General features: G+C 46.4%; 1 protein-coding gene across 8 annotated transcripts in view; it reads left to right on the plus strand.

Annotated features, from left to right (window-relative positions):
• Positions 1-25332, plus strand: part of LOC103305721 (butyrophilin subfamily 1 member A1-like) — a 281081-nt gene that overhangs the window by 89902 nt on the left and 165847 nt on the right. For 4 of the 8 annotated variants that reach the window (XM_065564428.1, XM_065564431.1, XM_065564432.1 and 1 more), the window contains one exon: positions 17386-17490. In XM_065564428.1, coding sequence (XP_065420500.1) covers positions 17386-17490 — 105 coding nt within the window. Of the gene's footprint in view, positions 1-5264; positions 5535-8170; positions 8428-10623; positions 10960-13110; positions 13393-17385; positions 17491-25332 lie in introns of those variants that run through there. The other 4 variants (XM_065564430.1, XM_065564433.1, XM_065564429.1 and 1 more) reach the window with 4 other exon arrangements.

Consider the following 25332-nt stretch of genomic DNA (forward strand, 5'->3'; position numbering starts at 1 on the left):
CTGCAATGCTCCTCCCTCTGCTTCGACTCGCATGTTACGCCGGCATAATAACCCCCCCTGGAGGAGAGGCGTGGAGCTTAGGGCGACGTAGGTAGAGCGACACAATGTCAGTGTGAACATTGCTTTGCTTGCATTGCCCTACGTGGCCTCCACGAGGTGTCAATCCCAGAATGTCCCACTGTGACCGCCCTGGTCACCATTTTGAACCCTGCTGCCTGGCAGCCAGGTACAGGTGAATACCCCTCCCCTGTTAAAGCCCCAGGAAGGTTTGAACTTGCTCTTCCTGTTTGCTCAGTGTGGAGAGCTCACAAAGCAACTGCCCAGCTGAGCAAGCCGGCTCCACGCAGCAAACGGCTCCTGCCTGGAGTCCGCGGGAGGTGGTGGATCTCCTGGGTCTGTGGGGAGAGGAGTCTGTGCAGGCCCAGCCCCGATCCAGCCGCAGGAACTTGTTCAGGCATGGAGGGGAACGGCTGTGATACAGACACGCAGCAGTGCCATGTAAAACCCAGACCTGCGGCAGGAATAGCAGGAGGCAAATAGTTGCCCCTGGTGCAAAACCACAGACCTGCCACTTCCAGAAGGAGGGGGCTGGGGTCAGGGTGATCAGGGCCGGCTTTAGGCCAATTCAGCCGATTCGGCTGAATTGGGCCCCGCTCCAAGAGGGCCCCGCGCTGCAGCTCTCCACCCCGCCCCCAGCTCACTTCCCCCTCCTCCCCTCCCCTGCACGCTCCGCCCCCTCCCCTACTTCCCGCGAATCAGAGATTCGCGGGAAGTCTGAGACGAAGCAGGGGCGGGCCGGCAGCACAAGGTAAGCTGGGGTGGTGGGGGCGGGAGAAGGGCTCCGGGGAGGCGCGGCCCATTCCCGCAGACCCCAGCGGCTCTGGCCCGGCTTGGCTCCAGCCCGGCCCCCGCGGCCCGGCTCCGGCCCGACCCGGTCCCCGCGGCTCGGGTCCCCCCCCCGGCGCGGCCCCCGCGGCGCGGCTTGGGTCCCCCCCCCGCGGCGCGGCTCGGGTCTCCCTGTCCCCCCGGCTCGGGTCTCCCCGTGTCCCCCCCTTCCCCCTCGCGGTGCGGCTCGGGTCTCCCCGTGTCCCCCCCCGTCACCCCCGCGGCGTGGTGCGGCTCGGGTCTCCCCGTGTCCCCCCCTGTCTCCCCCACGGCGCGGTGCGGCTCGGGTCTCCCCGTCCCCCTGTGTCCCCCCCCCGCGGCGCGGCTCGGGTCTCCCCGTCTCCCCCCCCCGTCCCCCCCGCGGCGCGGCTCGGGTCTCCCCGTGTCCCTCCCCCTCCGTCCCCCCCACGGCATGGGTCTCCCTGTGTCCCCCTCCCCGTCCCCCCCGCGGCGCGGCGCGGGTCTCCCCGTGTCCCCCCCCGTCCCACCCGCGGCACGGGGCGGCGCGGGTCTCCCCGTCTCCCCCCCCCGTCCCCCCCGCGGCGCGGCTCGGGTCTCCCCGTGTCCTTCCCCCTCCATCCCCCCCACGGCATGGGTCTCCCCGTGTCCCCCCCCGTCCCCCCCGCAGCGCGGCGCGGCTCGGGTCTCCCAGTGTCCCCCCCCGTCCCCCCCGCGGCGTGGCTCGGGTCTCCCTGTGTCTCCCCCCCCCCCCCCCCGCGGCGCGGCTCGATTCCTGGGAGCGGGGCTTGCTGCAAGCCCCGCCCCCAGGAATCGGGCCCCGCTCTTGCTAAAGCCGGCCCTGAGGGTGATGGTGAATAGCCCCCACATTGAGCTCCTCTTACAGCCTTGTGCTCATAACACACAGCACAATGCTGAAGAGCAGGGCCGGCTCTAGGCACCAGCAAAACAAGCTGGTGCTTGGGGCGGCACATTTTTAGGGGCGGCATGGCTGGCGCCAGAATGCCGCCCCTACAAATGTGCCCCGGCCACCCTAGCTCACCTCCGCTGCTGCTCCCCCTCCCTCCGAGGCTTGAGAGCCTGCGGGGAGAAGGCAGGGCTGGGGATTTGGGGACTGCTGTGCCATTGCAAGAGTTGCTACTGTGGATGTGCTCGGCTGACACATGAAGCATGGTGTGGACATGCAACAGCCAGGGCCGGCTCCAGGCACCAGCTTACCAAGCAGGTGCTTGGGGCGGCCACTTCGGAGAGGGGCGGCACGTCCAGCTGTTCGGCGGCAATTCGGCGGATGGTCCCTCACTCCCGATCGGAGCGAAGGACCTCCCGCCGAATTACCGCCACAGATCGCGATCGCGGCTTTTTTGTTTTGTTTTGTTTTTTTTGTTTGGCTGCTTGGGGTGCCCAAAACCCTGAAGCCATCCCTGGCAACAGCGGTTTAATTACAGTGGTGGCTGTACATCGATGTAACTTAAATCAACTTTGAACTTTGTAGTGCCGACATAGCCTAAGTAAGGCCTTGGCTACACTCGAAACTTCAAAGCGCTGCTGTGGGAGCGTTCCCGCGGCAGCGCTTTGAAGTGCGAGTGTGGTCCTGGCGCTCTCCCAGCGCTGCAGGTACTCCACCTCCACGAGGGGATTAGCTTACAGCGCTGGGAGCACGGCTCCCAGCGCTGGGGCACTGTTTAAACTGGCGCTTTACAGCGCTGTAACTCGCTGTGCTCAGGGGGGTGTTTTTTCACACCCCTGAGTGAGAAAGTTGCAGAGCTGTAAAGTGCCAGTGTAGCCAAGCCCTAAGCCAGCTCTACAGATGGATAAACTGTCAAGCTGCTGCTGAAAAAAAAAGTCCTGATATTGGAGAGTTCTATCTGAGATCATGAGTGAGGCTTAATTTTACTTAGAAATTGCTGTAAAACCCCTCCATTTTGTCAACCCCCCCCCCCTCCATTTTGACTACACAATGAAATAGTCCCCCATGCGATATTTCTGTAATTTAAAAAATGCCGTTAGTGGAAGAGCTTACACCAGGGCAATGTGTCATGACAGAGAACAACTGGAATTTTACAGAATGCATCTCAATCAAATTGAAGTGATAAAACTGGAACAAAATTCCAAAGGCCAAAATATTCCATGTAGCCCCTGCATTAGGGCCATGGCAGGGCCCCTCTGTGCCAGTCAAAGAAGCTGAGTCTGAGTTGTAGGTGGGAATACATAAGCTGCACCCTGCTCTTCTTGAAGATCCTGATTCATTGCATGGGCTGATCTGGAGCATGAGAGGAGGAAGACCAGGAAAGACCCTGCCCCTCCCTGCAACCTTTTGGGCAAGGTGCCACCCTGGGATGCCAAGGGAGGGAGTGCGATTGTGACTGGCCTTTGCGGAGGGTGAGGAAAGGGAAGAGGAGGCTTGCAGCACCCTCTCTGCATATCCACACAAATGCCAGTTACCACCAGGCCTCCAGATGTGCAGAAGTGAGTGACCCAAATCGCACAAGCCGATTATCTGAACCGACGTTTGAACAAGACGGCCTGGGAAGTCAATAGAACACTCGCAGGTCGCAACATTTTCTAAGCCTGCCGACTGTGATATAGTAGTGAGACACAGCCTGCCCTTTTCCTCCAGAAACACTTTCCTTCACCACCTTCTGGTCCCTCCCAGCTCTATGCACTGTAGGGATGGACTCTCAGAGATAATTCTCCCACTGTGCCATTCTGGGAGAGAGCTCTTTGAGGGTATGTCTGCACAGTGGCTGGGAGGTACAGTTCCCAGCTTGGATGTTCATATCTGTGCTAGCTCTCTCTTCTTCCCCACCTCCTCTGCAGTGACAAAATGGACAGTGATAAGCCCCCATCAAGCCTCACATGTGGCTGGGACTCCCCCTGTCATCCCTCAGTGGCTGCTCCCCTGCCAGCCTGGGAACTGAGAGGGGGACTCCACTGCAGCCCCCACCCCAAGCCTGGGGAGGGTGAGGAACCGTAAGAGGAGCAGAGGTGATGCTGAGAGGGCTGAACAGCAGCCAGGGGGCTGCTGGGGGGCTGAAGTGAGGAGGGTGGAGGCTGATGGGTCGGGGCCTGCATTAATGGTGGGTTCTGAGCAGATGGGCTGGTGCTGGGAGGGTGAACTGAGGACGGTGGGGGCGATGGAATGGGGGTGGCTGAACTGATGGGGTTGTGATGATGGGGGCTGAGGAACTGAACTGAAGGGGGCTGAATTGAGGGGTTGGATGGGGACAGAACTGATGGGGCACTGGGGAGACAGGATTAACTGCTGGGCAGGGTGAGACCTCCTGCAGCAGGGGCCTTATGCAGTAGGTGTGGGAGACAACACTAATAGTCACATGTGCACACTCTGAGGATGGGTGGGGGGGAGGAGAGGGGGTGTCCATCAAACATCAAGAGACTGACCTAAAAAATATTTTTTTTAAGTGTAACGATTTATTGGGCGAATCTCATGATTTTTTGGGGGGGGGGGTTCAACTCATTCATTTTGATCTCTTGTAGTGCCTTTCTTTATTCATTATCCCGTTTCTGAATAGAAAACTTTTGTATGAAGTTGGAGCCTATTAAAGGAGAGGTTTTGTTTGGTTTTGTTCTTGTTTTGAGTTTTAAATTAACTTTAAAAAAAATTGCATACAAGACTAAACCCCAGGAACTGAACACCAAAAGTTTATGTGAAAAATGTTCTAATAAACAAAATGTAGGGCTTGTAATGAAATGATCTCTCGAGATTTATTTTAGTGCAGACACTCTATCGTAATACAGACTGTTAGCATATAAGAAAAGCCCCACATTCAGTGGCACAACTACTATCTGTATGTGTGGTACATTTCTACTTTATTCCCCGCTTACCAGAGGAAAAATTGCTCACGGATATTTCTTTTTAAATTAATTATTCCTCTGCATTGTATGGTTATTGGCAGAGGCAGGTCAGAGCTATGCAGCTTGCACTTGAAGGACAAGATAATATATATTTTTTATTATTAATTATTATTTTCTTGGTTCTCAGAATGGCAGAAGTTCAACCAACAGACTTGGACTAACTCTTAAGAAAGCTGTCCCCTTCACAGTTAACTTTATAGTTGCAGTGGGCAGTTTCACTAAGCCCTCAGTTATTGAAACGAATTGTCAATAGGTAACTACTAAGCAAATATGAAAAAACTCAGAAATGAGTTCTTTGAATGCAAAGAAATGCACAATTAAATGAGCCCAAACCGTGAACTCTCTCTCTGTTGCTCCACCCAAACTTTCCTGTTGCTTGGACCAAGCTTTTGGTTGCTGGGAGAGGTTTAAAAAAAAAAATCACCACCTCGCAAAACTCTCTTGCGACTCCGTTCCAACCAGCTGTGTGAGAAGTGGACGACTTGGTAGAAATCACCGTTGTGTTCCATAAAAGGAATGTTGAATTCTTGTTTTTTTTTGTCTCTTCGTGCCAATAACATCATGTGATTTCTTGCTATTCCCCTCCTCTCCCTCTAGCATTGACTTGCAGTCAGTGCACAGAGAGTGGGAAGAATTCAAACATTCATTAGAAACCACTAGAATTACCCCAGATGCTCAGATGAAACAATCTATACTTTAGAATAAACTACTTTATTAAAAAGGCTTCTGCTGGATTCAATGTAACCAAAAGGAAAGGGGTAGCCAGGAGCTCCCCAGAGACCCTGGAGCTGTGGTGACATTTGTTACATAGACACAAGGTAGGGGAATGATTTTTGTTTTATCCTTTGACCTGGGTGTATGCAAAGTGTGAATGAACTGTACCCTGACAGCTAGTGATGGGGGGGGGGGGGGGGAGAGGAGGAATTTTCAGGACCAGGCTGTATTTACATGAACACACCCACTCTGCCCAGGTACCTAGCAGACAGAGCTGTGTAATATTGCCCAAGTGATCAGTTTTGGCTGATGTTGGGCTACAAATCACTTGAGTATTGAATTCAGGGGTCATGGGATGTTGTTCTCCTGATTGTGTGAGTAAAGGGCAGCAGAACTGTGCTGAGCTAGTCCTGATTGGGGGAGGGGGGTCACCTTTAACTCAACTGAACCCACTAACAGGGCCGGCTCTAGGCACCAGCGCTCTAAGTGTGTGCTTGGGGGAGGGGGGCACCCTTAAGAAGTGGGCTGTAGTCCACGAAAGCTTATGCTCTAATAAATTTGTTAGTCTCTAAGCTGCCACAAGTACTCCTGTTCCTTAACTCAACTGAACCCACTAACAGGGCCGGCTCTAGGCACCAGTGCTCTAAGCGTGTGCTTGGGGCAGCACTTTCCAAGGGGCAGCACTCCAGGCCCCCCACCCCTTTTTTGTTTTTTGCTTGGGGCGCAAAAAGCCGGGAGCCGGCCCTGAACCAAGCTGTTCCCTGTCAGCTGAGGCTTTCAGGCTGAGCTGGAACTGACATTGCAGTCAGTAGTTTTCGACCCGACTGTGGGGCTGAGTCCTTTTGGTTCTGATACTTTAAAGGGAAAAAAGTCCAATTTTGTCCAGAATCAATGGAAACAAATTACAGCCTTTATTCATTTTGAGATCAGAGGGAATTAAGCATGTGCCTAAAATGAAGCACCCTTTGAAATGTATTGCTGAATATCTTGGTATTGGTCTTCTGTATGCATGTCAAGTGATCCACAACAACCACTGAGTGATCAGTTTGTACACACTGCATTGTTATCCTGTGATAAATTAATGTTGCCTCCTATCTTTGTGGCCATAGAGCTGTAGAAGGGTGGCCAGCAGGGGTGATTTTTATGGTCCTGTGTTTAGGGAAGATTTGATGGCATAATGGCAAGAAAGGCCCTTGTAACAAACTATGAGACAGGTTATTTCCTGTGCGAAAAGCCGTCAGTGGGGAGAATTCATGAGGGTATCTCTGGACATGATTTAAAAGGGGGAAAATATTTTTCTTCAAAAAATTGTATGATTTTTGTTCGTTTGATTTGAAATGTTTATGGATCTTTCCTTTTTATAAAAAACAGCTTGAAGTCATTTGGAAAAAATGGACACACACACTTTAAGTTTTGCGGAGTGGGTTTTGGGACTTTCCCATTTTCTTGCTCTCACTCTTTTTTTTTTTTTTTTTTTTTTTTAAGACATGATGCAGGAGAAACATAATAGCAATAATAAAAACAAATCTTTTCATTCCTTTTAGTTTGAACTTGTCATTTGAAATTTACTTGAAATAAATTCATTTTGAAATATTTATTTTTAAATTAAATCACAAGAAAGCGTTTGGTTATTTCTGCATTGTTCTGAATGCCATTTTTTTCCATTTATTGTATAATTAAATATATTGAACTAATCAAGTGGCGTCAATTCTCTCATAATTTTATCATGAATCTTGAAATATTTGATATTTTCTTTAAAACCCCAACTGTTCTTGTCCTGTGATTATGAGAGAATTTCAGTTTTAATTTTTAAAGAAAGTTTCTAGCCTTTGTGATTGCAGAAAAAAGCTTGAGAATATGACTTGAGTGTGACCTAAAATCTTAGATACCAAAAGGCAACTTAAAAAAAAACCATACATTTTTTTTATCTGTGTGGCAGAATAGAGATCCATGAATGAGGGGATCTCCTACATGAGCAGAGATCTGGATTTTGTTACATGTTTTGTACAGTGCCCCCCTCAATGGGGTCCTGATCAATGACTGGTGCCTACATGCTATGGCAGTAAAAACAAAATATCATAACATGTTCTGTTCCTATCTATTTCCCACCTGTTATGTTTTATGTACAGCATATTCAACTTTACCTATTACATTGGCTTATTATTTCCCATGATGGGAACAGAAAAATCTGTGTCCGAGAGAGAGGGGGTTATGGGATTGTTGTGAAGAAAAAATTCTAAAGCTGTCATTTTAATTACAAAAAGGAAATATCCTGACACCTGCTATTTTAGGGTCAGATTATTTAAACCTCTCAGTATTGGTCTAACCTTGCTGTGCCATAAGTCATTTCAAGTTTTCCCGTTGACTTCAGTGGGGCACAATTAGGCCAGTGCTCAGTGATTTTCAAAATCCTGCCCTTAATTCATATTCAGAGGAGTTCATTCTCTCTCTCTCTCTCTTTTTTTTTTTTTTTTTTTGCGGGGGGGGGGAGGCGGGATGTCATGGGACATTAATGTCATTTTACACTGATCTGCTCTTTTTTGTGCAGACTGCGGGATGACTGCTGTCACTGCATAATATGCAAATGAGTTCACATCACAATGCATTTATCCCTATTTTTATTTAATGTGTCCTTTGCAATCTTCTATTCCTCAAACTCTAATATCCAGCTTGTCCTAATCACTGCAGCCTACTCATTAAGTTTTACTGTTGTGTTCTTTTTACTCTTCCTGTTGTCTAGATGACGTTTCAATGAAAATGAAGGTTCTCTCATTCTGCCACAGCTCCGGATTCAGCTCCTCTCTGCCTGGCTTTATTATTTATTTTATAACTGTTTATGTTCACAAGTTGGAACCAGGTAGGAATCCTCACGGCCTCTGCTGCTTCCTATAGGTGTTTGTTTTGGCCCCAGGCCTGCAGTGCCTTACAAATGGGCTGAACTGTATGCACTGTGAGCAGTCCCATGGAAGTCAATGGAAGTAATCCCAGTGTGTAAATGTAAGCACAGAGCGAGAACAGGGCCTTACTTGTTGTTTTTAGCTGTGTTTCTGTTGTTGCTGGACTATTTGATCTGACCTTGGGGTAATTTGCCGTCTGTTTGTTCATACATGTATTTTGTAAAGATTGCCAAGAAGGTCCAGCTCATTGGATTGACCCTCTGTTACTGCAGAGTAATACAAACCTAAACCATTACAATTATTACGATTTATATTTATAAAAAGAGCCCATCGCTCTCTCTTTAGTTGCAAATACAAAGGTGAATGGACCAATAGCAGTTTGGTTGGTTGCTTTTGTTTGGTTTGTTTTAAAAACATCTTCCTGCCTCCCTAAGCTTTCAGGACTAATAACTCCCCAACACACCTTATCTCAATTACATCCTCTTCCATCCATCCCCTTCCCGGCAGAGAATGGACTCTAGATGCACCAGACCAATGGGGTGTTACAGAGTTGAAGATCCTTCACTGAAAGCTTCCCACCACCATTCTTCTCCCACTAAAACCAGTGGGACTGTAAGACTGAGCATCCCAGCTGCTGTCCGCCACCATTGTAGCACATGAGGAGAGAGGGGGTAGCCTGGTCCTAAACCATTTAGTGCTTCATGTGTCAAAAACCAAACACCTTGAATTGCACCAGAAATATACCGGGAGCCAGAGCAGATCCCAATGCTAGGGTCACAGAATTCTGTTTGAAGAGCACAGATAAGGAAAGAGGAGATGACATTCTGCAGGAACAGCCAACTTGTGCTCAGGTGATAACGGGATTTGCACACTGCAAACCTGAGCACTTTAAGCTGGCAAGACCCTGAGGTCCTGATCCAAATCCCATTGAAATCACTGGGATTCTTTCCATTGACATCATCAGGATTGGGATCAGGTCCCCAGCCTCTTTAAAATTTCCTCCACTTTCTTTTCCTAATTTACCAGGCCTAATCCTACTCTCTATGCAGAGCACGCTACTGCCAGGGGCAGCAGAATTGAGGGGGCAGATGTAAAATATTTTTTCTCTTTAAATTACTTTTCTTTTGTGTGCTGGTCAGGGCTGGATATAGGGACAGGTGACTGCCTGGGGTGCTGGGCTCGGGGGGTGCCAGGCTCAGGATGCTGTTTTTATTGTTAGCGATAAAAGGGAAAATATAACGTTTGAAGTAAAATGCCCCTAAATCTGGCCCTGTTCACATTCTAAGTCTGTCACATACTGTAACACTATTTAATACTTGTCCACCCAGTGTTGGTGCACAGTTAAATTTCTTGATGTTAGTAGTACATTTCAGTTATTCTTAAAACTAAAATGTTTCTAGAAGATTTACAGATCCTAGCATGCACATTTATCATCTTATGTGACAGAGAGAAAATGTGCATCAAAGTCCTGAAATGAGTTACTACAAATGTGGTAAAAAAAATAAGGTATTCAAAGATTTAACAAATGGAGGGTGGAGGGATGCCGAAGATGTTTCTTTCCTGGGGCAGAATTTGGTGTAGGGCCAGCCCTGGTCCTGGTACTTTTAACAACACAGTGTACGATGATTAGACCTGCTCATGCTGTCACTAACCTTGTCAATGATCATATTTTGTTACCCTGCTCCCCAGGATGAGCACTGAGAATGTCAGCATTATATATATATATATGTGAATAACAATTACACATATTTTTCTTGAAAAATCCATATGTAAATCCGTAACACAGAGTGTTCATTCACAGAGCACTTCTCCCTGATGTTCTAGCGATCAGCATTTGGCGCTGTCATTGCCATAGTCTGGATTCGATTCCCGGTGAGGGAAGGCTCTGCCTTTGCCATAGAGAAATTCTATGGCCTATGTTATGCAGGTCAGACCAGGTGATCACAAAGGTCCCTTCTGGCCTTTGAATCTATGAAATAGCTCCATGAAATATGAAATACATAAAACTGGACCTGTCTTATGTGTACCACTGATTAAATGAACAGGAGTACTTGTGGCACCTTAGAGACTAACAAATTTATTAGAGCATAAGCTTTTGTGGGCTAGCATCCGAAGAAGTGGGTTGTAGCCCACGAAAGCTTATGCTCTAATAAATTTGTTAGTCTCTAAGGTGCCACAAGTACTCCTGTTCTTTTTGAGGATACAGACTAACACGGCTGCTACTCTGAAAACTGATTAAATGTACCTGGATTTTCTCTCTGAGTTTATTTTCTTTGTCTCCTGGTACATTCCACAGCACAATTTAAAGTGGTTGGACCTGACCACCCTGTCACTGCCATTGTGGGTGAAGAGATTGTGTTACCCTGTCACCTGTCCCCTAGGATGAGTGCTGAGAAGATGGAGGTGACATGGTTCCGGTCCCAGATCTCCCCATTTGTTCATCGCTATAGTGATGGAAAGGACCAGTATGGGCTGCAGATGCCAGAATATCAGGGGAGAACAGAGCTTTTGAAAGATGGTCTCACCAATGGGAGTGTTGCCTTGAGAATTTTCAGTATCAGACTCTCTGATGAAGGACAGTACCAAGACGGTATCTTTTATGAAGAAGCACTACTGGAACTAAAGGTGGCAGGTCAGTATCTTGTGTCTGTATTTTTTTTCTGGGATGGCTCTGTGTGATTTGAAAGGCTCATCAACTCTGGGGTTTATTTTGCACTAACTGCAACACTTTTTAATAAATATGGGCTGTGTCCACATGATGCAAATCTTCTTCCAAAATAACTGTCCAGTTAATGCAAATTGGATAATCCACTTTAAAAGCCATACAAATCCCCTGTGCATGGCCAGGCTTTAGGACCTGTGCCATCAGCACCTTCTTTATAGCAGTGCATGCCTCCATAGCAACAGCCCTGATGGCTGAGCTACCAACACCAGGTTGGTGAGTTACTGACTGGTAGCAATCAGGGATGGAGACATTCCAGGTGGTGATGGCCACGTGCTTCTCCACACAGAGGGGAGCTCTCATGTTGGTGTGATGCTGCTGGAGCTGCAGGGTGAGCTCTGCACAGATCTCTAGGAAAGTGCTCCTTGTCATCCGGCCGTTCTGCCTCCATTGCTGGTCATCCCAGGACCACATCATGAGCCTTTCCTACCAGTCAGTGCTGCATTCCTGAGCTCACAATGCAGTGCTCAGTCAAGCAAGCTGCTCCAAGAAATATTTTTGTCTACAATTACCTGCTAAGTTGCTTCCTCCTTCTCCTCCTCTCTACCGAAATCGGTGCAGTAGTTTGGTGTCAGACTCCCAAAGCCACCGGGTTATGTGATCACAAATACATGTGCAACAGCCTGTGTGTGTTAATGAGTGCCTGGACAATGGCACACAGCATGTTCCTGCCGTGCTGGCTGACAGCAGTTTGAAAATTGTACTGATTCACAAAAACCAGAAGAATCATATGATGCGTGAAGAGAATTCATGAGAATTTGCTACTGTGACCCCAAATTACAGAATTCTGGTGGCTTCTGGTAGGTATCTCTCAGTGCACCAGGACAGAAATCCCAGAATGCATAAAACCCAGCAGCAGGGCAATGCAGAACACTGAGTGCCTATTCCAAAATGTCTCTGCCCTGTTGATACACTAATTCAGAGGAAAATAGGTAAAAGACAGCCATGGGGACACAATTATTATGTAACAGTTAATGTTCACAAACCTAATTTAAATAAAAAAAAAAAAGGAGACAAACCCTCATTCATTTCCTCACAGGAACTCCAGTGTGTCACTTTTGAAAATTGGACTTTAGTTCCTAAGTCAGATGACTTTGAATATTTTACTCCTGATCTGTTGCTGAGGCAGAATTCTTGTACCAAACGTGAAGACAATTGGAGAAAGGGCACTTGAATTATTGTGCCTTCTTCATCAATAGTCCTCTAACTATTTTGTCACTTTAAGGGTATGGAGGAAGAGAGTCAAATAGAGAAATAACACCCGATTTCCTGTTTTCACATAGCTAAAATCTAATGCCCAGGACTAAATTTTAGTTTCCTGAGGTAATCAGACCTATATGAAAATACCCTTCCAACACTAAATGATGGGACAGACCTTTATAGTGGGACAAACCTGCACAGTCTTCACTTTAACTTGGAATTAATTATACAAACTAGTCACATCCATGCTGGCCAGGAATGCCCATTCAATATCCTATGGGCACTAGATACTCCACATCTGAAAAAGAGAACCTAGTGATCTGCTGGCCCTGGGACACTCTGGTATTCATTCTGCTGAAGGCTACATAAAACTTTGAGGAGGAAGAATTGATCCGGTGGCAGGCTAGTCTTCATTGATTTTCACCAATCATGAGGCAGTTCAAGATGGTTATGCTCAAGGGGATGTCCAGAAATTTCTCCCCTTCTGCTCTGATATTGTATTTTCAGGGTCAGGTAGACTAGACTGATTATGATCAAAGAGGAGACATTTCACCTGGAGGTTCATTTGAAATACAAAGTTTATTTCTCTCTGTCTTTTTTTTTTTTTAAATCTGCTAAACTAAATTATCAGTTAAAGGGGTTCATATAATTCAGAAATGCGGTTCTGTGCTCTATGTGGATCCTGGGATGGAAAAATACTGAGGAGAAAGGTTTCCCTCCACCTCCATGAAATAATTACAATTTCTTGTTCATATAGTTTCCTGAGTCCATGAACGTTGGGAATAAAGGGGAAGTTTAAATTCTTATCCTCAAGGCTCAATATGTGCATAAATCAACATGGATTTATTCATTTGTCTCTAGCTTCAGGCTCTGCTCCTCATATCTTTGTTGAGGATTACCAGGATGGAGGGATCCGAGTGGTGTGCCGATCAGCTGGATGGTACCCAGAGCCCGAAGTGCTGTGGAGAGATCTCAAGGGACAGCCCTTACCTTCATCCTCTCAGACAAATTCCCGAGAAGCCAGCAGACTGTATAAAACAGAAACTTCTATCATTCTAACAGAAAATTCAAATCAGAACTTGTCCTGTTTGGTCAGGAACACCCACCTCAGCCTAGAAAAGGAATTATTATTTTATATATCCGGTCAGTAACCATAAAAAACCACACACTGAACAGCAACAGGGAAAAAAAAAACAACCAAAGATGACAACCCTGGTACTGGCCACTGTCTGAAGACAGGATATTGGGGTAGATGGACCTTTGGTCTGACCCAGTATGGCCGTTCTTATGTTCTAACCCACTGATTAGCTGTGTTAAAACTAATCAATAGCAATGAAGGCTAAAGTGTGTATTTAAAACAAAATAGCAAGAAACCCAATTCATTATTGGTGTGATTTCCTCCCCCCCCCCCCCAAATTACCTTGAATGTTAATAGGACTTGTACACATCAATAATTTAGCCTTGTCTACATTAGAAAGATTTTGCCAGGATATCTCTACCAGCAAAACACTTCTAGTATTGACACAACTATACTGGCAAAACTACTTTTGCTGGTTTCAGAGTAACAGCCGTGTTAGTCTGTATCCGCAAAAAGAAGAACAGGAGTACTTGTGGCACCTTTGTTAGTCTCTAAGGTGCCACAAGTACTCCTGTTCTTCTTTTTACTTTTGCTGGTTTAGCTTATGCCAGTTCCCCAAACTGACATAAACTATATCCATGTGTAAGTGCAGGTTTTTCAGTATAACTTTGACTGTACTAGGGCTTTTGTCAGCCTAATGATGTTGATTAAAATTCACATCCCAACTGATGTAGCTGTGCTGGAAAAAGTTTTTTCTATTGTAGACTAGACCAGGGATAGGCAACCTATGGCACGCCTGCCAAAGGCAGCACGCAAGCTGATTTTCAGTGGCACTTGCACTGCCCGGGTCCTGGCCACCGGTCCGGGGTCTCTGCATTTTTAATTTAATTTTAAATGTAGCTTCTTAAACATTTTAAAAACCTTATTTACTTTTACATACAACAATAGTTTAGTTATATATTATAGACTTATAGAAAGAGACCTTCTAAAAACATTAAAATGTATTACTGGCACACGAAACCTTAAATCAGAGTGAATAAATGAAGACTCGGCACAGCACTTCTGAAAGGTTGCCGACCCCTGAACTAGACATTAGGCACTTTTGAAATTCCCACTGTGATGGGTTCCCCCGTGGTTGCCAACTGGGGTACAGCTGAGCCCTCTGTTATACCAGCCTGGGCTCCCTCTCACGCTGTGCTGCTGTGACAAGCTGCAGACCACTCCCGGTCCTGCACTTCCACCAGCATTCACACTGGCAGGGACACGCCCTGCTGCAGTCACCTGAGTGCTTTACTTAAGCCGCTCACGGATCAACAATAGAGGCACCAGCCAATTTCCCAGATTCCCAACCATGCATCCCTACTGGAGTTTAAACCCAGAATTCTACCATCTTGCACTACACAGGGGTCAGTACGGTGCAAGCTCATTAAATTAACCCACTCCCCCCTCAGTGTGGGGAAGATATGCAACAGCCTTTGTTAACCGAGCTAAGATTATTCCCAAACTCTTCAATCACAAACACGCTGGTTAAGATAAAACATAAAACAAGTTTATTAACTACAGAAAGATTTGTAAGTGATAGCAAACAGAACAAATCAGGTTACCTAGGAAATTAAACACAGAAAAAAAAATTACCCAGTTTGCCCATACCGCTATGTGGAGAGGAATATGCACAAAACCTTTAACTGAGCTGAGATTTTTCCCAAACACTTCAGTCATACCACACTGTTTTAGGTAAAACAATGTATAATAGATTTATTAACTACAGAAAAATAGATTTTAAGTGATTAGAAGTGATAGCAAAGAGATCAAAGTAGATCACCTAGCAAATAAAAACACAATCTAAGCCTAATATACTACACAGGATTTGAATCAAGCAGTGTCAATAGTACCATCAGGTTCCATACATAGGCTAGAAATCTTTTTAGTCTGGGATCAGCACTTTCCCCAGTTCAATCGTTGTTCCTCCAGTGTTGATTTGCAGAGGGAGTGAGGACGTTGGTGATGTCACACCCCATCTTTTATAGTCTTTCCATATGGTGAGAGCCACTTTGTTTCAAGCTAAGTTCCCAGCCCAGTTTGTGGAAAAATACAGGTACCAAAATGGAGTTCAGTATCATGTGGTCTGTTCACATGCCCCTGCATGCTTGAAGAGTCATAGCAGCCATCATCCACAATCTGGCTGAAGCATACACAGTTGAGGATAAGCCTTTTCCATGGTCCATTGTCTTAGCCGATGGGCCATTAGCACTGTCTAGCTCTTCATTGTACCTGAAAGGCCAGTTGTGGATGTTTCCAACTTTACAACATCTTTCAGTAACACACATATAGCACAAATTAATAACTTTACGTACATACAATCCAACAGGATATTAATGTTCAATAGATCAAGACTTAAAATGGTACCTTACAAGGCATACTTTATACAAAACTTATCATAATTATATGACAGTGTGAATATGGGGATATGGAGTGTCACACCCACCCATACTGTATAGACTGAAGAGTAATCAGACCAATCTAGTTACTTTACTTCTCTACCAGAAATGATGAGGGAATTGACCTGTCTGAAGAATGTTATGTTCCATTTGCTTTCTTTCATTTAGGAGATTTTGAATCTCTCACTCTAATCCTTTAACTGCATTTGAGTGAACAGTAAAAGGAAGGCACAGTAGACAAAATTCTCCCCACGCTTACATAGATGTGTGATTATTAGATAATCCATTGACCATTTTGGGGTGAGGGAACAGCACTTAACTCTGTTGCGAGGCTCACCCCCTATGGAAATCCTTGGCCCACTGAAGTCAATGGCAAAACTTTTATTGAGTTCAGCGGGACCAAGACATCACCACTATCATCTATCATTTCTTAAATCCTTGACTGCAAATAGTGATGATCACAGCTCACCACTTGCCTAGCCATTCTCAGGTTGCATCATTGCAGAGATGACTTCTGAGGAGAGACCGAAAGCAGGACAAGATATTGGCTTTACAGATTTTTGACTGGTATTTTCCCCATTCTTAAGGGGCGGTTTGTGTGAAAGCACAAAATACCTTGTTGAAGAAGTAGAAAATTGGAAGTTGGCATCACTGGTGACGTAAACAGGGAATCAATCTGGTGGTGATATACTGGAGTGGGGCTAACCTGGAGAGCTTTGTACGTGAGAACAAGAAATTTGTGTCTGATGCATTGGAAGAGAGGAGCCAATGCAGGGATTTAAAGAGGCCGGTAATATAGACAGACGACATCTTAGCAGAGGTATTTTGCATCAATTTGATTTGGAGGGGAAGACTGAGTCCTGGGAGGAGGAGATCACTGCAGTGAAGATGTGGGATGATCGAGGTTCAGACCAGAGTTTGGGAAGTGTGGGCAGAGAGAAAAGGTCAGACCTGGGAGATGTTGTATAGGAAGAAGGGTGAGATTTAGACCTTAGGTTTAAACAGGAGGATCACAGTAGTTTCCTGCACAATAAGTTTGGATGAATTGTGATTATGATTCATTGAAAGATTTGGGGGGTGATAGTGGATTGACAAGCAATTTTTCAGACAACCTGGCAATTTCTGTGGTCTTTAACATTGATAGCCTTGCTCTCCCCTGGCATAACACCACTCTGATCAACGACTTTAACCCTGCAGCACTCTAACTCGTGGTCGCTACTATTGCTAGTAGCAGTATTATGTTAGATGCCTCACGTGAGATTGTAGCGAGGCTGTGCTGAGCACTGCAAAAAAACCAGAGTGAGAGTCAGTTCCTGTTACAAAGAAAAAGATGTCTAAATAATCAAGACACAAAAAAGGCTGGAGAGGGGATGGAGCCACAGGGAGAGGAAAGGACTTGTCCAAGCGCCCACAGCAGGTCACCAGCAAATCTTGGACCAGAACTCAGGTCTCACAAATCCCATCCCACTGCCCAAGGGACTGGAGAATATTGCCTCTCATTGCAAATCAAACCAGGTTCACTTATACACCGATGTACAAATTTAATGGCTGTCTTGGTTGGAGTCATTTTTGTCCCTGCTTACAGAGTAATATGAGTCCCTCTGGGATTTTGTTTTTCAGATCCCTTTTTCCCAAAGGTGAATCCCTGGATGGTGGCTCTGGGTGTGATCCTGGTGGTTTTGCTTGGTTCCTTTGCCCTTAGTGCTTATCTCTTCAAGATCAAAGGTAACTTTAGGAGCAGGAAATACAGTGCAATTCACAAGAGATTTTCTTCAAAGAAATGAGTACAGTGAAAGATTTGACACTGGGCCAGGTGTGATGGGAAGCATCTGATTGCACCACCACCAGCAGCACAGGGAAGGAAATGTTACTAAGGTTCCCCTTTGGTCCGGGGTGAGGGGAGGGTAGTAATCTGCACCAGCTCCTGGCTCCAGGCACAGAGAACATCTCCCCCAATACTTGACTACAGCATTGTACCGTGGAGTGAAAGCTCTGTCCACTGTCCGCTGCTCTTTGTCCATTCAGCACCCACCTTTGCAGTGGTGCGTATTGTGCCAGCAGAGCCTCCCCCAATCCAATGCACATGGCAAGGATCCAGGGAGCCCATGCATGGGACTAGAGTTTCATTTCCCCCTTACTCCCTTGTGTCAGGGTGTTGCGCAAGATACAATCTTGTCCTAAATGCAACAGACCATGACATTTCCATGTATGGTGTGTGTGCAGGGGAGGGATTTAACTGGAAGGAGGAGAAAATTGGGCAGTGGGGCTGAACCAGAGAGACCCAGATCAAAGCAGTGTTATCTGCATCCTGCTCAGTCTTCTGTCTCCCAGTTCTCTGGGGTCACTTATGTCTGTCTCTGGTCTCACTTCACCCATGACAATGAAAAGCCTGATAGATATACTTAAAATCATTTTTTGCTAATAAAGTGCAGTGCACCCTCATGCTACATTGGTGCTCCCTGTGGAATAGCCAGTAGGGTAAGTAAATAAATGTGTTCTTGAATGAGGAAAAGAAATCACAGTCATTTGGTAAGTCTCATTCTTCCTCTTTGCATAAGTCAATTTTTTGTACACGGTTGTATCCCCATAGCACGGTGGTGATGGTGGTGGTGTTTTCCTGTTCTAATAGAAGATTTACTATTCAATTTAACATTTTTTAAAATAGGGTAAGCCTAAATCTGAGGAAATTGCACATCAGAGGGTGATAAGAAAACCTTACAAGCAACAACAAAAAAGGGGGCTTTGTACAGAAATGACCTCTTAGGTGAGATGATCTGCTGGTATAAAGCAAAATCATGCTATTGAAATCAATGGAGCTAAACTAATTTCCACAAGTCCAGACCTGCAAAGGGCCTTGGGTGTTCCAACAGTGAACATCACAACACCAAACTTTTAGATGCCTAGAAAAATCAGTGGAACACCACTGTGATCCACATAGCCCCTCTGCAATGATGGGGAGAGAGATGCACGTTAGAATGGGATCCATAAAAGCCACCTAAGACAGCCAATGGCAGAGGGGTGTGTTCTAAGCTCCTCCCTTCTCACAGAGTTTGGTGCCTAAGTCCAGGGTGCAGGGAGGTGCCTGGCTCTGCTTGCTGGCCACATCCACGAACCCCTCTCCTGGAGTCAGGCTGCTTAGGCTCCAAAGCCATTTCTTGTGACAATGGCAGAACACAGTCGAAAAAGGCTGAGCTCTCTGTATAGCCTAACGCCCAGGAGCCAAATGAATTCTACTGAGCACCTGCCGAGAGACAGTCCAAGAGCGCGGAAAGGAAGCTCTGACTCAGAGGTTCTGTGGCTCAACATAAACTGTTTTGGCTCTAACAGCTGAGTACTCACCCAGGCCCTGTGAGTTTAAATCCGATCATGGGTAGAAATTGGAAGGTGCCTTACTATAATAGGGGGTTTTATTTTGGGGAAATGTAATCTGAGTACAGCAGCTACTCAGAGGTTGCTCTAATATTTTTGAAAAGAAAATAAATTCCACGTGAAAATGCTCACTGGGGAGGAGTGGGAATTAGGGAGCAGAGGAGCAAGGGAAAGAGGTTTGGAGCTGCAGTGACGGAAGAAGGGGCTATGGAAAGGGGATTAAACTCACTGACTAAAACCTTTCTTAATGCAGTTGCCTTATGGTATCTTGTACCCTTCTGGAATGACAAGTTGGAAAACCAGGGAATACAGAGTTGAGGTATTTGCCCTCATGACCTTTACTCTGCCCCCTCTGGTGCTGGCAATAGCCACTGGAAATTATCTGCATGCGCTCTAGCTGCATTCACTGATAGGTGCAGCTGTACTGAAGGGTGGAGGGGATCCATGGGAGCAGCTTGGCAGAGCTGTGGTTGTGACCTGAGGTGAACTGCCTGGACTGTGCCCCTTGGGAGAAGGGGGAGAGGGATGAGCCACTGTCCTTGACCCCTTTGGGTGTATTTGTGTACCCCAAATAATAATAAATACTAATAATTAATAAAACAAAACTGTAAAAGGACAACAAATGCCACCATGGATAGACAACAGAATAAATGAAGTGATTAGAGGCAAAAACACATCCTTTAAAAATTGAAAGTCAAATCTTACTGAGGAAAATAGAAAGAAACAGAAACTCTGGCAAGTCCAGTGTAAAAGGATAATTAGGCAGGCCAAGAAAGAATTTGAAGAGCAACTAGCCAAAGATGCAAAAACATTTCAAAGTACATCAGAAGAAAGAAGCCTGCCAAACAGTCAGTGCGACCACTGAACAACTGAGGTGATAAAGGAGCACTCCAAGAAGACAAGACCATTGCAGAGAATCTAAATGAGTTCTTTGCATCCGTCTTCACTGCAGAGGATGTGAGGGAGATTCTGACACCTGAGCCATTCTTGTTAGGTCTGAATACATGTCTCAGATTGAGGTGTCAATAGAGAAGATTTGGGGGGAAAATGATAAAATAAACAGTAATAAGTCCCCAGGACTTAGATGGTATTACCCAAAAGTTCTGAAGAAACTCAGGTATGAAATTGCAAAACTACTAACTGTGGTATATAACTTATCACTTAAATGAATCTCTGTACCAGATAGCTAATGTAATGTTGATTTTTAAAAAAAGGTGCCAAAGCAATCCTGGCAATCACAGGCTGGTACACCTAACTTCAGGATCAGACAGTTTGGTTGAAGTTATAGTAAAGAACAGAATTATCAGACACATAGATGAACATGATATGTTGGGGAAGAGTGGACATGGCTTTTGTAAAGGGAAATCATTCCTCACCAATCTACTAGACTTCATTGAGGGTGTCGAGGAACATGTGGACAAGGGTGATCCAGTGGATATAATGTACTTGGACTTCCAGAAAGCTGTTAACAAGGTCCCTCACCAAAGACTCTTAAGCATAGGAAGCAGTCATGGGATAAGAGGGAAGGTCCTTTCATGGATCAGTAACTGGTTCAATGAAAGGAAACAAACGGTAGGAAAAAATGGATAGTTTTCACAGGAGAGAGGTAAATAATGGGGGCCCCAGGGATCTGTACTGGGACCAGTGCTGTTCAATGTATTCATCAAGGATCTGGAAAAAAGGGTAAACAGTGAGGTGGCAAAGTTTACAGATAATACAAAATTACTCAAGATAATTAAGTCCAAAGCTCTGCAAGGATTTCCAAAGGAATCTCATAAAATACAACCTAGGGAAATACATCCTAGATGGCTCTCCTATAAGGTGGGTGCATAACTGGTTGGATAACAGCTCCCAGAGAGTAGTTATCAATGGTTCACAGTTATTCTGGAAAGGAATAATGAGTGGGGAAGATTGAAAAAAATGTTTTTTTTAGTCTGGAAAAGAGAAGACAGAGGGGACATCAACAGTTTTCAAGTACATAAAAGGTTGTTACAAGGTGGTGGTGGTGGGGGGGAAATGGTCATCTTAACCTCTGAGGATAGGACAAGAAGCAATGGGCTTAAATTGCAACAAGAGAGGTTTAGGTTGGACATTAGGAAAAACTTCCTAACATCAGGGTGGTTAAGCACTAGAATAAATTGCCCAGGGAGGTTGTGGAATCTCCATCACTGAGGATTTTTAAGAGCAGGTTAGACAAACACCTCTCAGGAGTGGTCTATAATACTTGATCCTGCCATGAGTGCAGGGGACTGGACTAGAGGACCTCTTGAGGTCCCTTCCAGTCCTATGATTCTATGAAAATTGGGTGCCTGGGGAACAAAATGGCAGATGCAATTCAATGTATATAAATACAAATTAATGTGCATTTGAAAACATAATCCCAATTGTACATAAAAACGATGGGATCTAAACTAGCTGTTACCACTCAAGGAAGAGATCTTGCAGTCATTGTGGATAGTTCTCTGAAAACATTCTCTCAATGTGCAATGGTGGGGGGAAAAGCTAACAATGTTGGGTATCATTAGGAAAGAGATAGTTTCTGTCTTATTATCTATCACAATGCTGCTATGTAAATTCATGGTACTTTCTGAATAGTGCAGGCAGTTCTGGTTGCCCCATCTCAAAAATAGACATATTAGAATTGGAAAGGGTACAGGGATGGTCAAACAAAAATGATCAGTGGTATGGAACAGCTTCCATATGAGGAGAGACTAAAAAGATTGGGACGGTTCAGCTTGGAAAAGTGATGAGTAAGGTGGGATATGATAGAGGTCTATAAAATAATAACTGTTGTGGAGAAAGGGAATATGGAAGTCGTCTTTACCCCTTCACATAACACAAGAACTAGAGGTCACCCAGTGAAATTAATAGGCAGCAGGTTTAAAACAAATGTAAGGAAGTACTTCTTCACACAAGGTCCAGTCAACCTGAGGAGTTTGTTGCCAGAAGACATTGTTAAGTCCAAAGGAGAACTGGGTTGAAAAAAGAATTAGATACATTAATGGAGGACAGGTCCCTCAATAGCTATTAGCCAAGATTCACATGGATGCAACCCCATGCTCCAGATGTCCCTAAACCTCTGACTGCTAGAAGCTGGGACTGGATGACAGGGGATAGCTCACTTAATAAATTGCCCTGTTCTGTTCATTCCTTCTGAAGCTTCTGGCACCATCCACTGTCAGAAGACAGAATACTGGGCTAGATGGACTTTTGGTGTGACCCAGTATGGCTGTTCTTATGTTCCTATATGTGTGATCAGAGAAAAGAGGTGCATATCTGCTTGGTAATTAGAGCTCTGATCACAGGAGCTCCCCGGCTGTCTGTAATAAATCCAGGACTGCTCCTGTCTGTGCTCAGTGCTGTGTTTTTGGGTCAGATTGATCCCTTCTCCAGTCAGAGGAGGGACCATTCAATGAACTCTGGGGTCCTTTGTAGAGGGCAGGGGAAAGAACAGCATCACTGATTCCTCCAGAGTCCATGTAGGAAACACATTATCAGTCCCTGTGGGCAAAGAGAACTCCCCTCTTGTACCCCCACTCCACCAGAGAACAAGGGAAGTCCAAGACCAAGAGCTGTCAAGGAGAGCGAAGCAAGGCAAGGCAAGGCCAAGAATGGGGGGAGGGATAGCTCAGTGGTTTGAGCATTGGCCTACTAAACCCAGGATTGTGAGTTCAGCCCTTGAGGGGGCCACTTAGGGATCTAGGGCAAAAATCAGTACTTGGTCCGCTAGTGAAGGCAGGGGGCTGGACTTGATGACCTTTCAGGGTCCCTTCCAGTTCTAGGAGATAGGATATCTCCATTAAAAAAAAAATAGGAAAAAGAGACAGATCAATGATGAAGGGACAAAGAGAGATATCCCTGACAGGACACAGGTAGAGACTGGTGACAGAAAACCCTATTGGAAGTGATGGTAAAGGAGTTCAAGGTGGTGGTTAAATCAGTGGGAGGGGAGGAGCAGAAGGAGGAAGGGGACACACAGAGGGCTGTGTATGGCTTCCCCAATACTGGATGCAGTCTGGGAAGGGAACAGAGTCTAAGGCTTTGCTTCATCAACTTTATTATTTTATTTTGTTAGAGGTCTTTCTCCCACCCATCTCTCTCCCTCTCCTTGCATCATGGCTGGGTACAGTTACAGCTTCCTGCCACTTTTCCTATCCATTCCTCTCTCTGTTGTGTTTATTCCCCTTTTAATTTACTTTACTATATTTTTTCTCTCTTGCCTGAGTTTTGCTCCCCTCCCCCAGTGTCTCCCCATCCTGACCCCACCATTCCCCAAAGGGCTTTGTGCGGCTCAGGTTTGGGGCGGGAGGGGGTCTCTGTGGGAGTACCACGTTTACAATGGTGTTGGGCCCACACTCAAAAGGGGCCTAGCCGGGCCCTGCCCACTCCACTTGCACTGCACCTGGAGCAGCTGGCTCCGCTCTAACCACGGCTCCTCCCCCACCCCCATCGCTCGCTCCTCTTGGCCGACTGACCAGGGCTTCTCTCTGCACCCTGATCTCTTCCTACCCCCCCCCCAGCCCACTGCTTGTTCCTTTTGCCCGGTGGCCAGATGAGGGCTCCTCTCTGCCCCATCACCAGCAGACAGCCGCTGGTGGAGCCGGGGGTGGAGAGGAGCCCTCAGCTGCTGTTGCTCTGGGCTGGTGACCATCCTCTTTGGGCTCCCCACCAGGGGCAGAGTCCTCTCCCTGCCGCTCTGCGTAAGTGGTGGGCTGGTGAAGTTGGAGGCTGCCTCCCCGCAGTCCATGCAAGGAAACACCTCCTCCACCACGAGCACCATCAGCGCCAGGCAGGTAGGGCTGGGTGGGGCCCTAGGGGATGGGCCCACTCTGTGCTGACTCAGCAGGGCCTGGGGGCAGGGTGTGAGGAGTGGGTCTGTGGGGGGATGCTGGAATGTGAGGGGATGGGAGGTTCTGGGAAGTGGGGGAGGTTTTTGTATTTTGGGGTGCTGGGCAGTGGGGGGTCTGTATAAGGCACTGTGTAGTTGTGGTGCTGGGGCTGTGGGGAAGGGTACTTGGTGGGGGAGATCTATGTGTGCTGGGCAGTGGGGGCTCTGTGTGGGGTACAGGGCAATTGTGATGGGGTTGACATAGCTCCATCTGCCCCTCCTCCACAGACCAGGGCTCATTCCCCACAGCCACGTTCCCAGGCACTGAGAGTTGAAGATTCAGGAGGAGGTAGAAGCAATAGGAACAGAGACAGAGTGGGCCTTCATATTTGCATAGTGTCACGGGAGAGCTTTACCCTTCTCAGGAGTGTTTTGCTTTCCTTCCCCTCACTTTGCTCTGCAGATCAGGTGGGAAGCACTGGAGGGTCAGTGCCCAGGCAGAGGAGGAGCAGATGCAATAACATCTGGATTCATTGCATTTTGGTGGGACACAGACACAAAACCTGCTTCACCTTGTGACATTATGGGGGTGGCAGGGGACAGCAATAACAGCCGGGCTGGGAACAGGCAGAGGCGGGGGTGGCAGCATGATTCAATCAGGGTTTGGGAGATTGGGGAGAAGCTGGAAGCTCCGCAGAAGCAGGGAGCGTTTTGTACAGATCTGTGGGATTAGATCTCATGGGGTCTCCCAGCCAGAGCTCCTGCTGCAGGGGCCCAAGTCACCTTCCCCTGCAACTACTGGAGAGCTGGTAACACTAATTGTCACACCCACAGGGGATGGGCCGGGAGAGTCCTAAAATCAGAAAATAAACCAGGCTATACTATATATTGTTTTGAGCCCTCATGTTTTGGAGGATCAATTTCATGGTTTTTGGTTGTGATGCATGATTTTTAAGTTCTGGGGTTGGCAACATGGGGGCGGGGACAAGAGAGGCTGAACCAGAGGGAACAGAGAAAGCAAAAGGAAAAGATAAAGTAAAACAAAATAAAAATAGTCCTGAAGAAAGGGTGAACATTAAATAGAAAAACAATGACAGGAAAAAACACTGAAGAGGGGAAAGGGACCAGGTGCAGCAAGAAAGGAAGGGATACACTCGGGGAAAGAATGGAAAACATGAGGGGGAATGACTTGTGACAGGGATCAGAGGAGAGTGGAAGAGACACAGAAATAAACAGAATGGGGAGTACTTGTGGCATCTTAGAGACTAACACATTTATTTGGGTATAAGCTTTCGTGGGCTAGAACCCACTTCATCAGATGCATAGAGTGGAACATGCAGTAGGAAGATTGTATGCACTCTCTCTGAAAA

The sequence above is a fragment of the Chrysemys picta genome, chromosome 12 (assembly GCF_011386835.1).
Source record: "Chrysemys picta bellii isolate R12L10 chromosome 12, ASM1138683v2, whole genome shotgun sequence".
Taxonomy (NCBI): domain Eukaryota; kingdom Metazoa; phylum Chordata; order Testudines; family Emydidae; genus Chrysemys; species Chrysemys picta.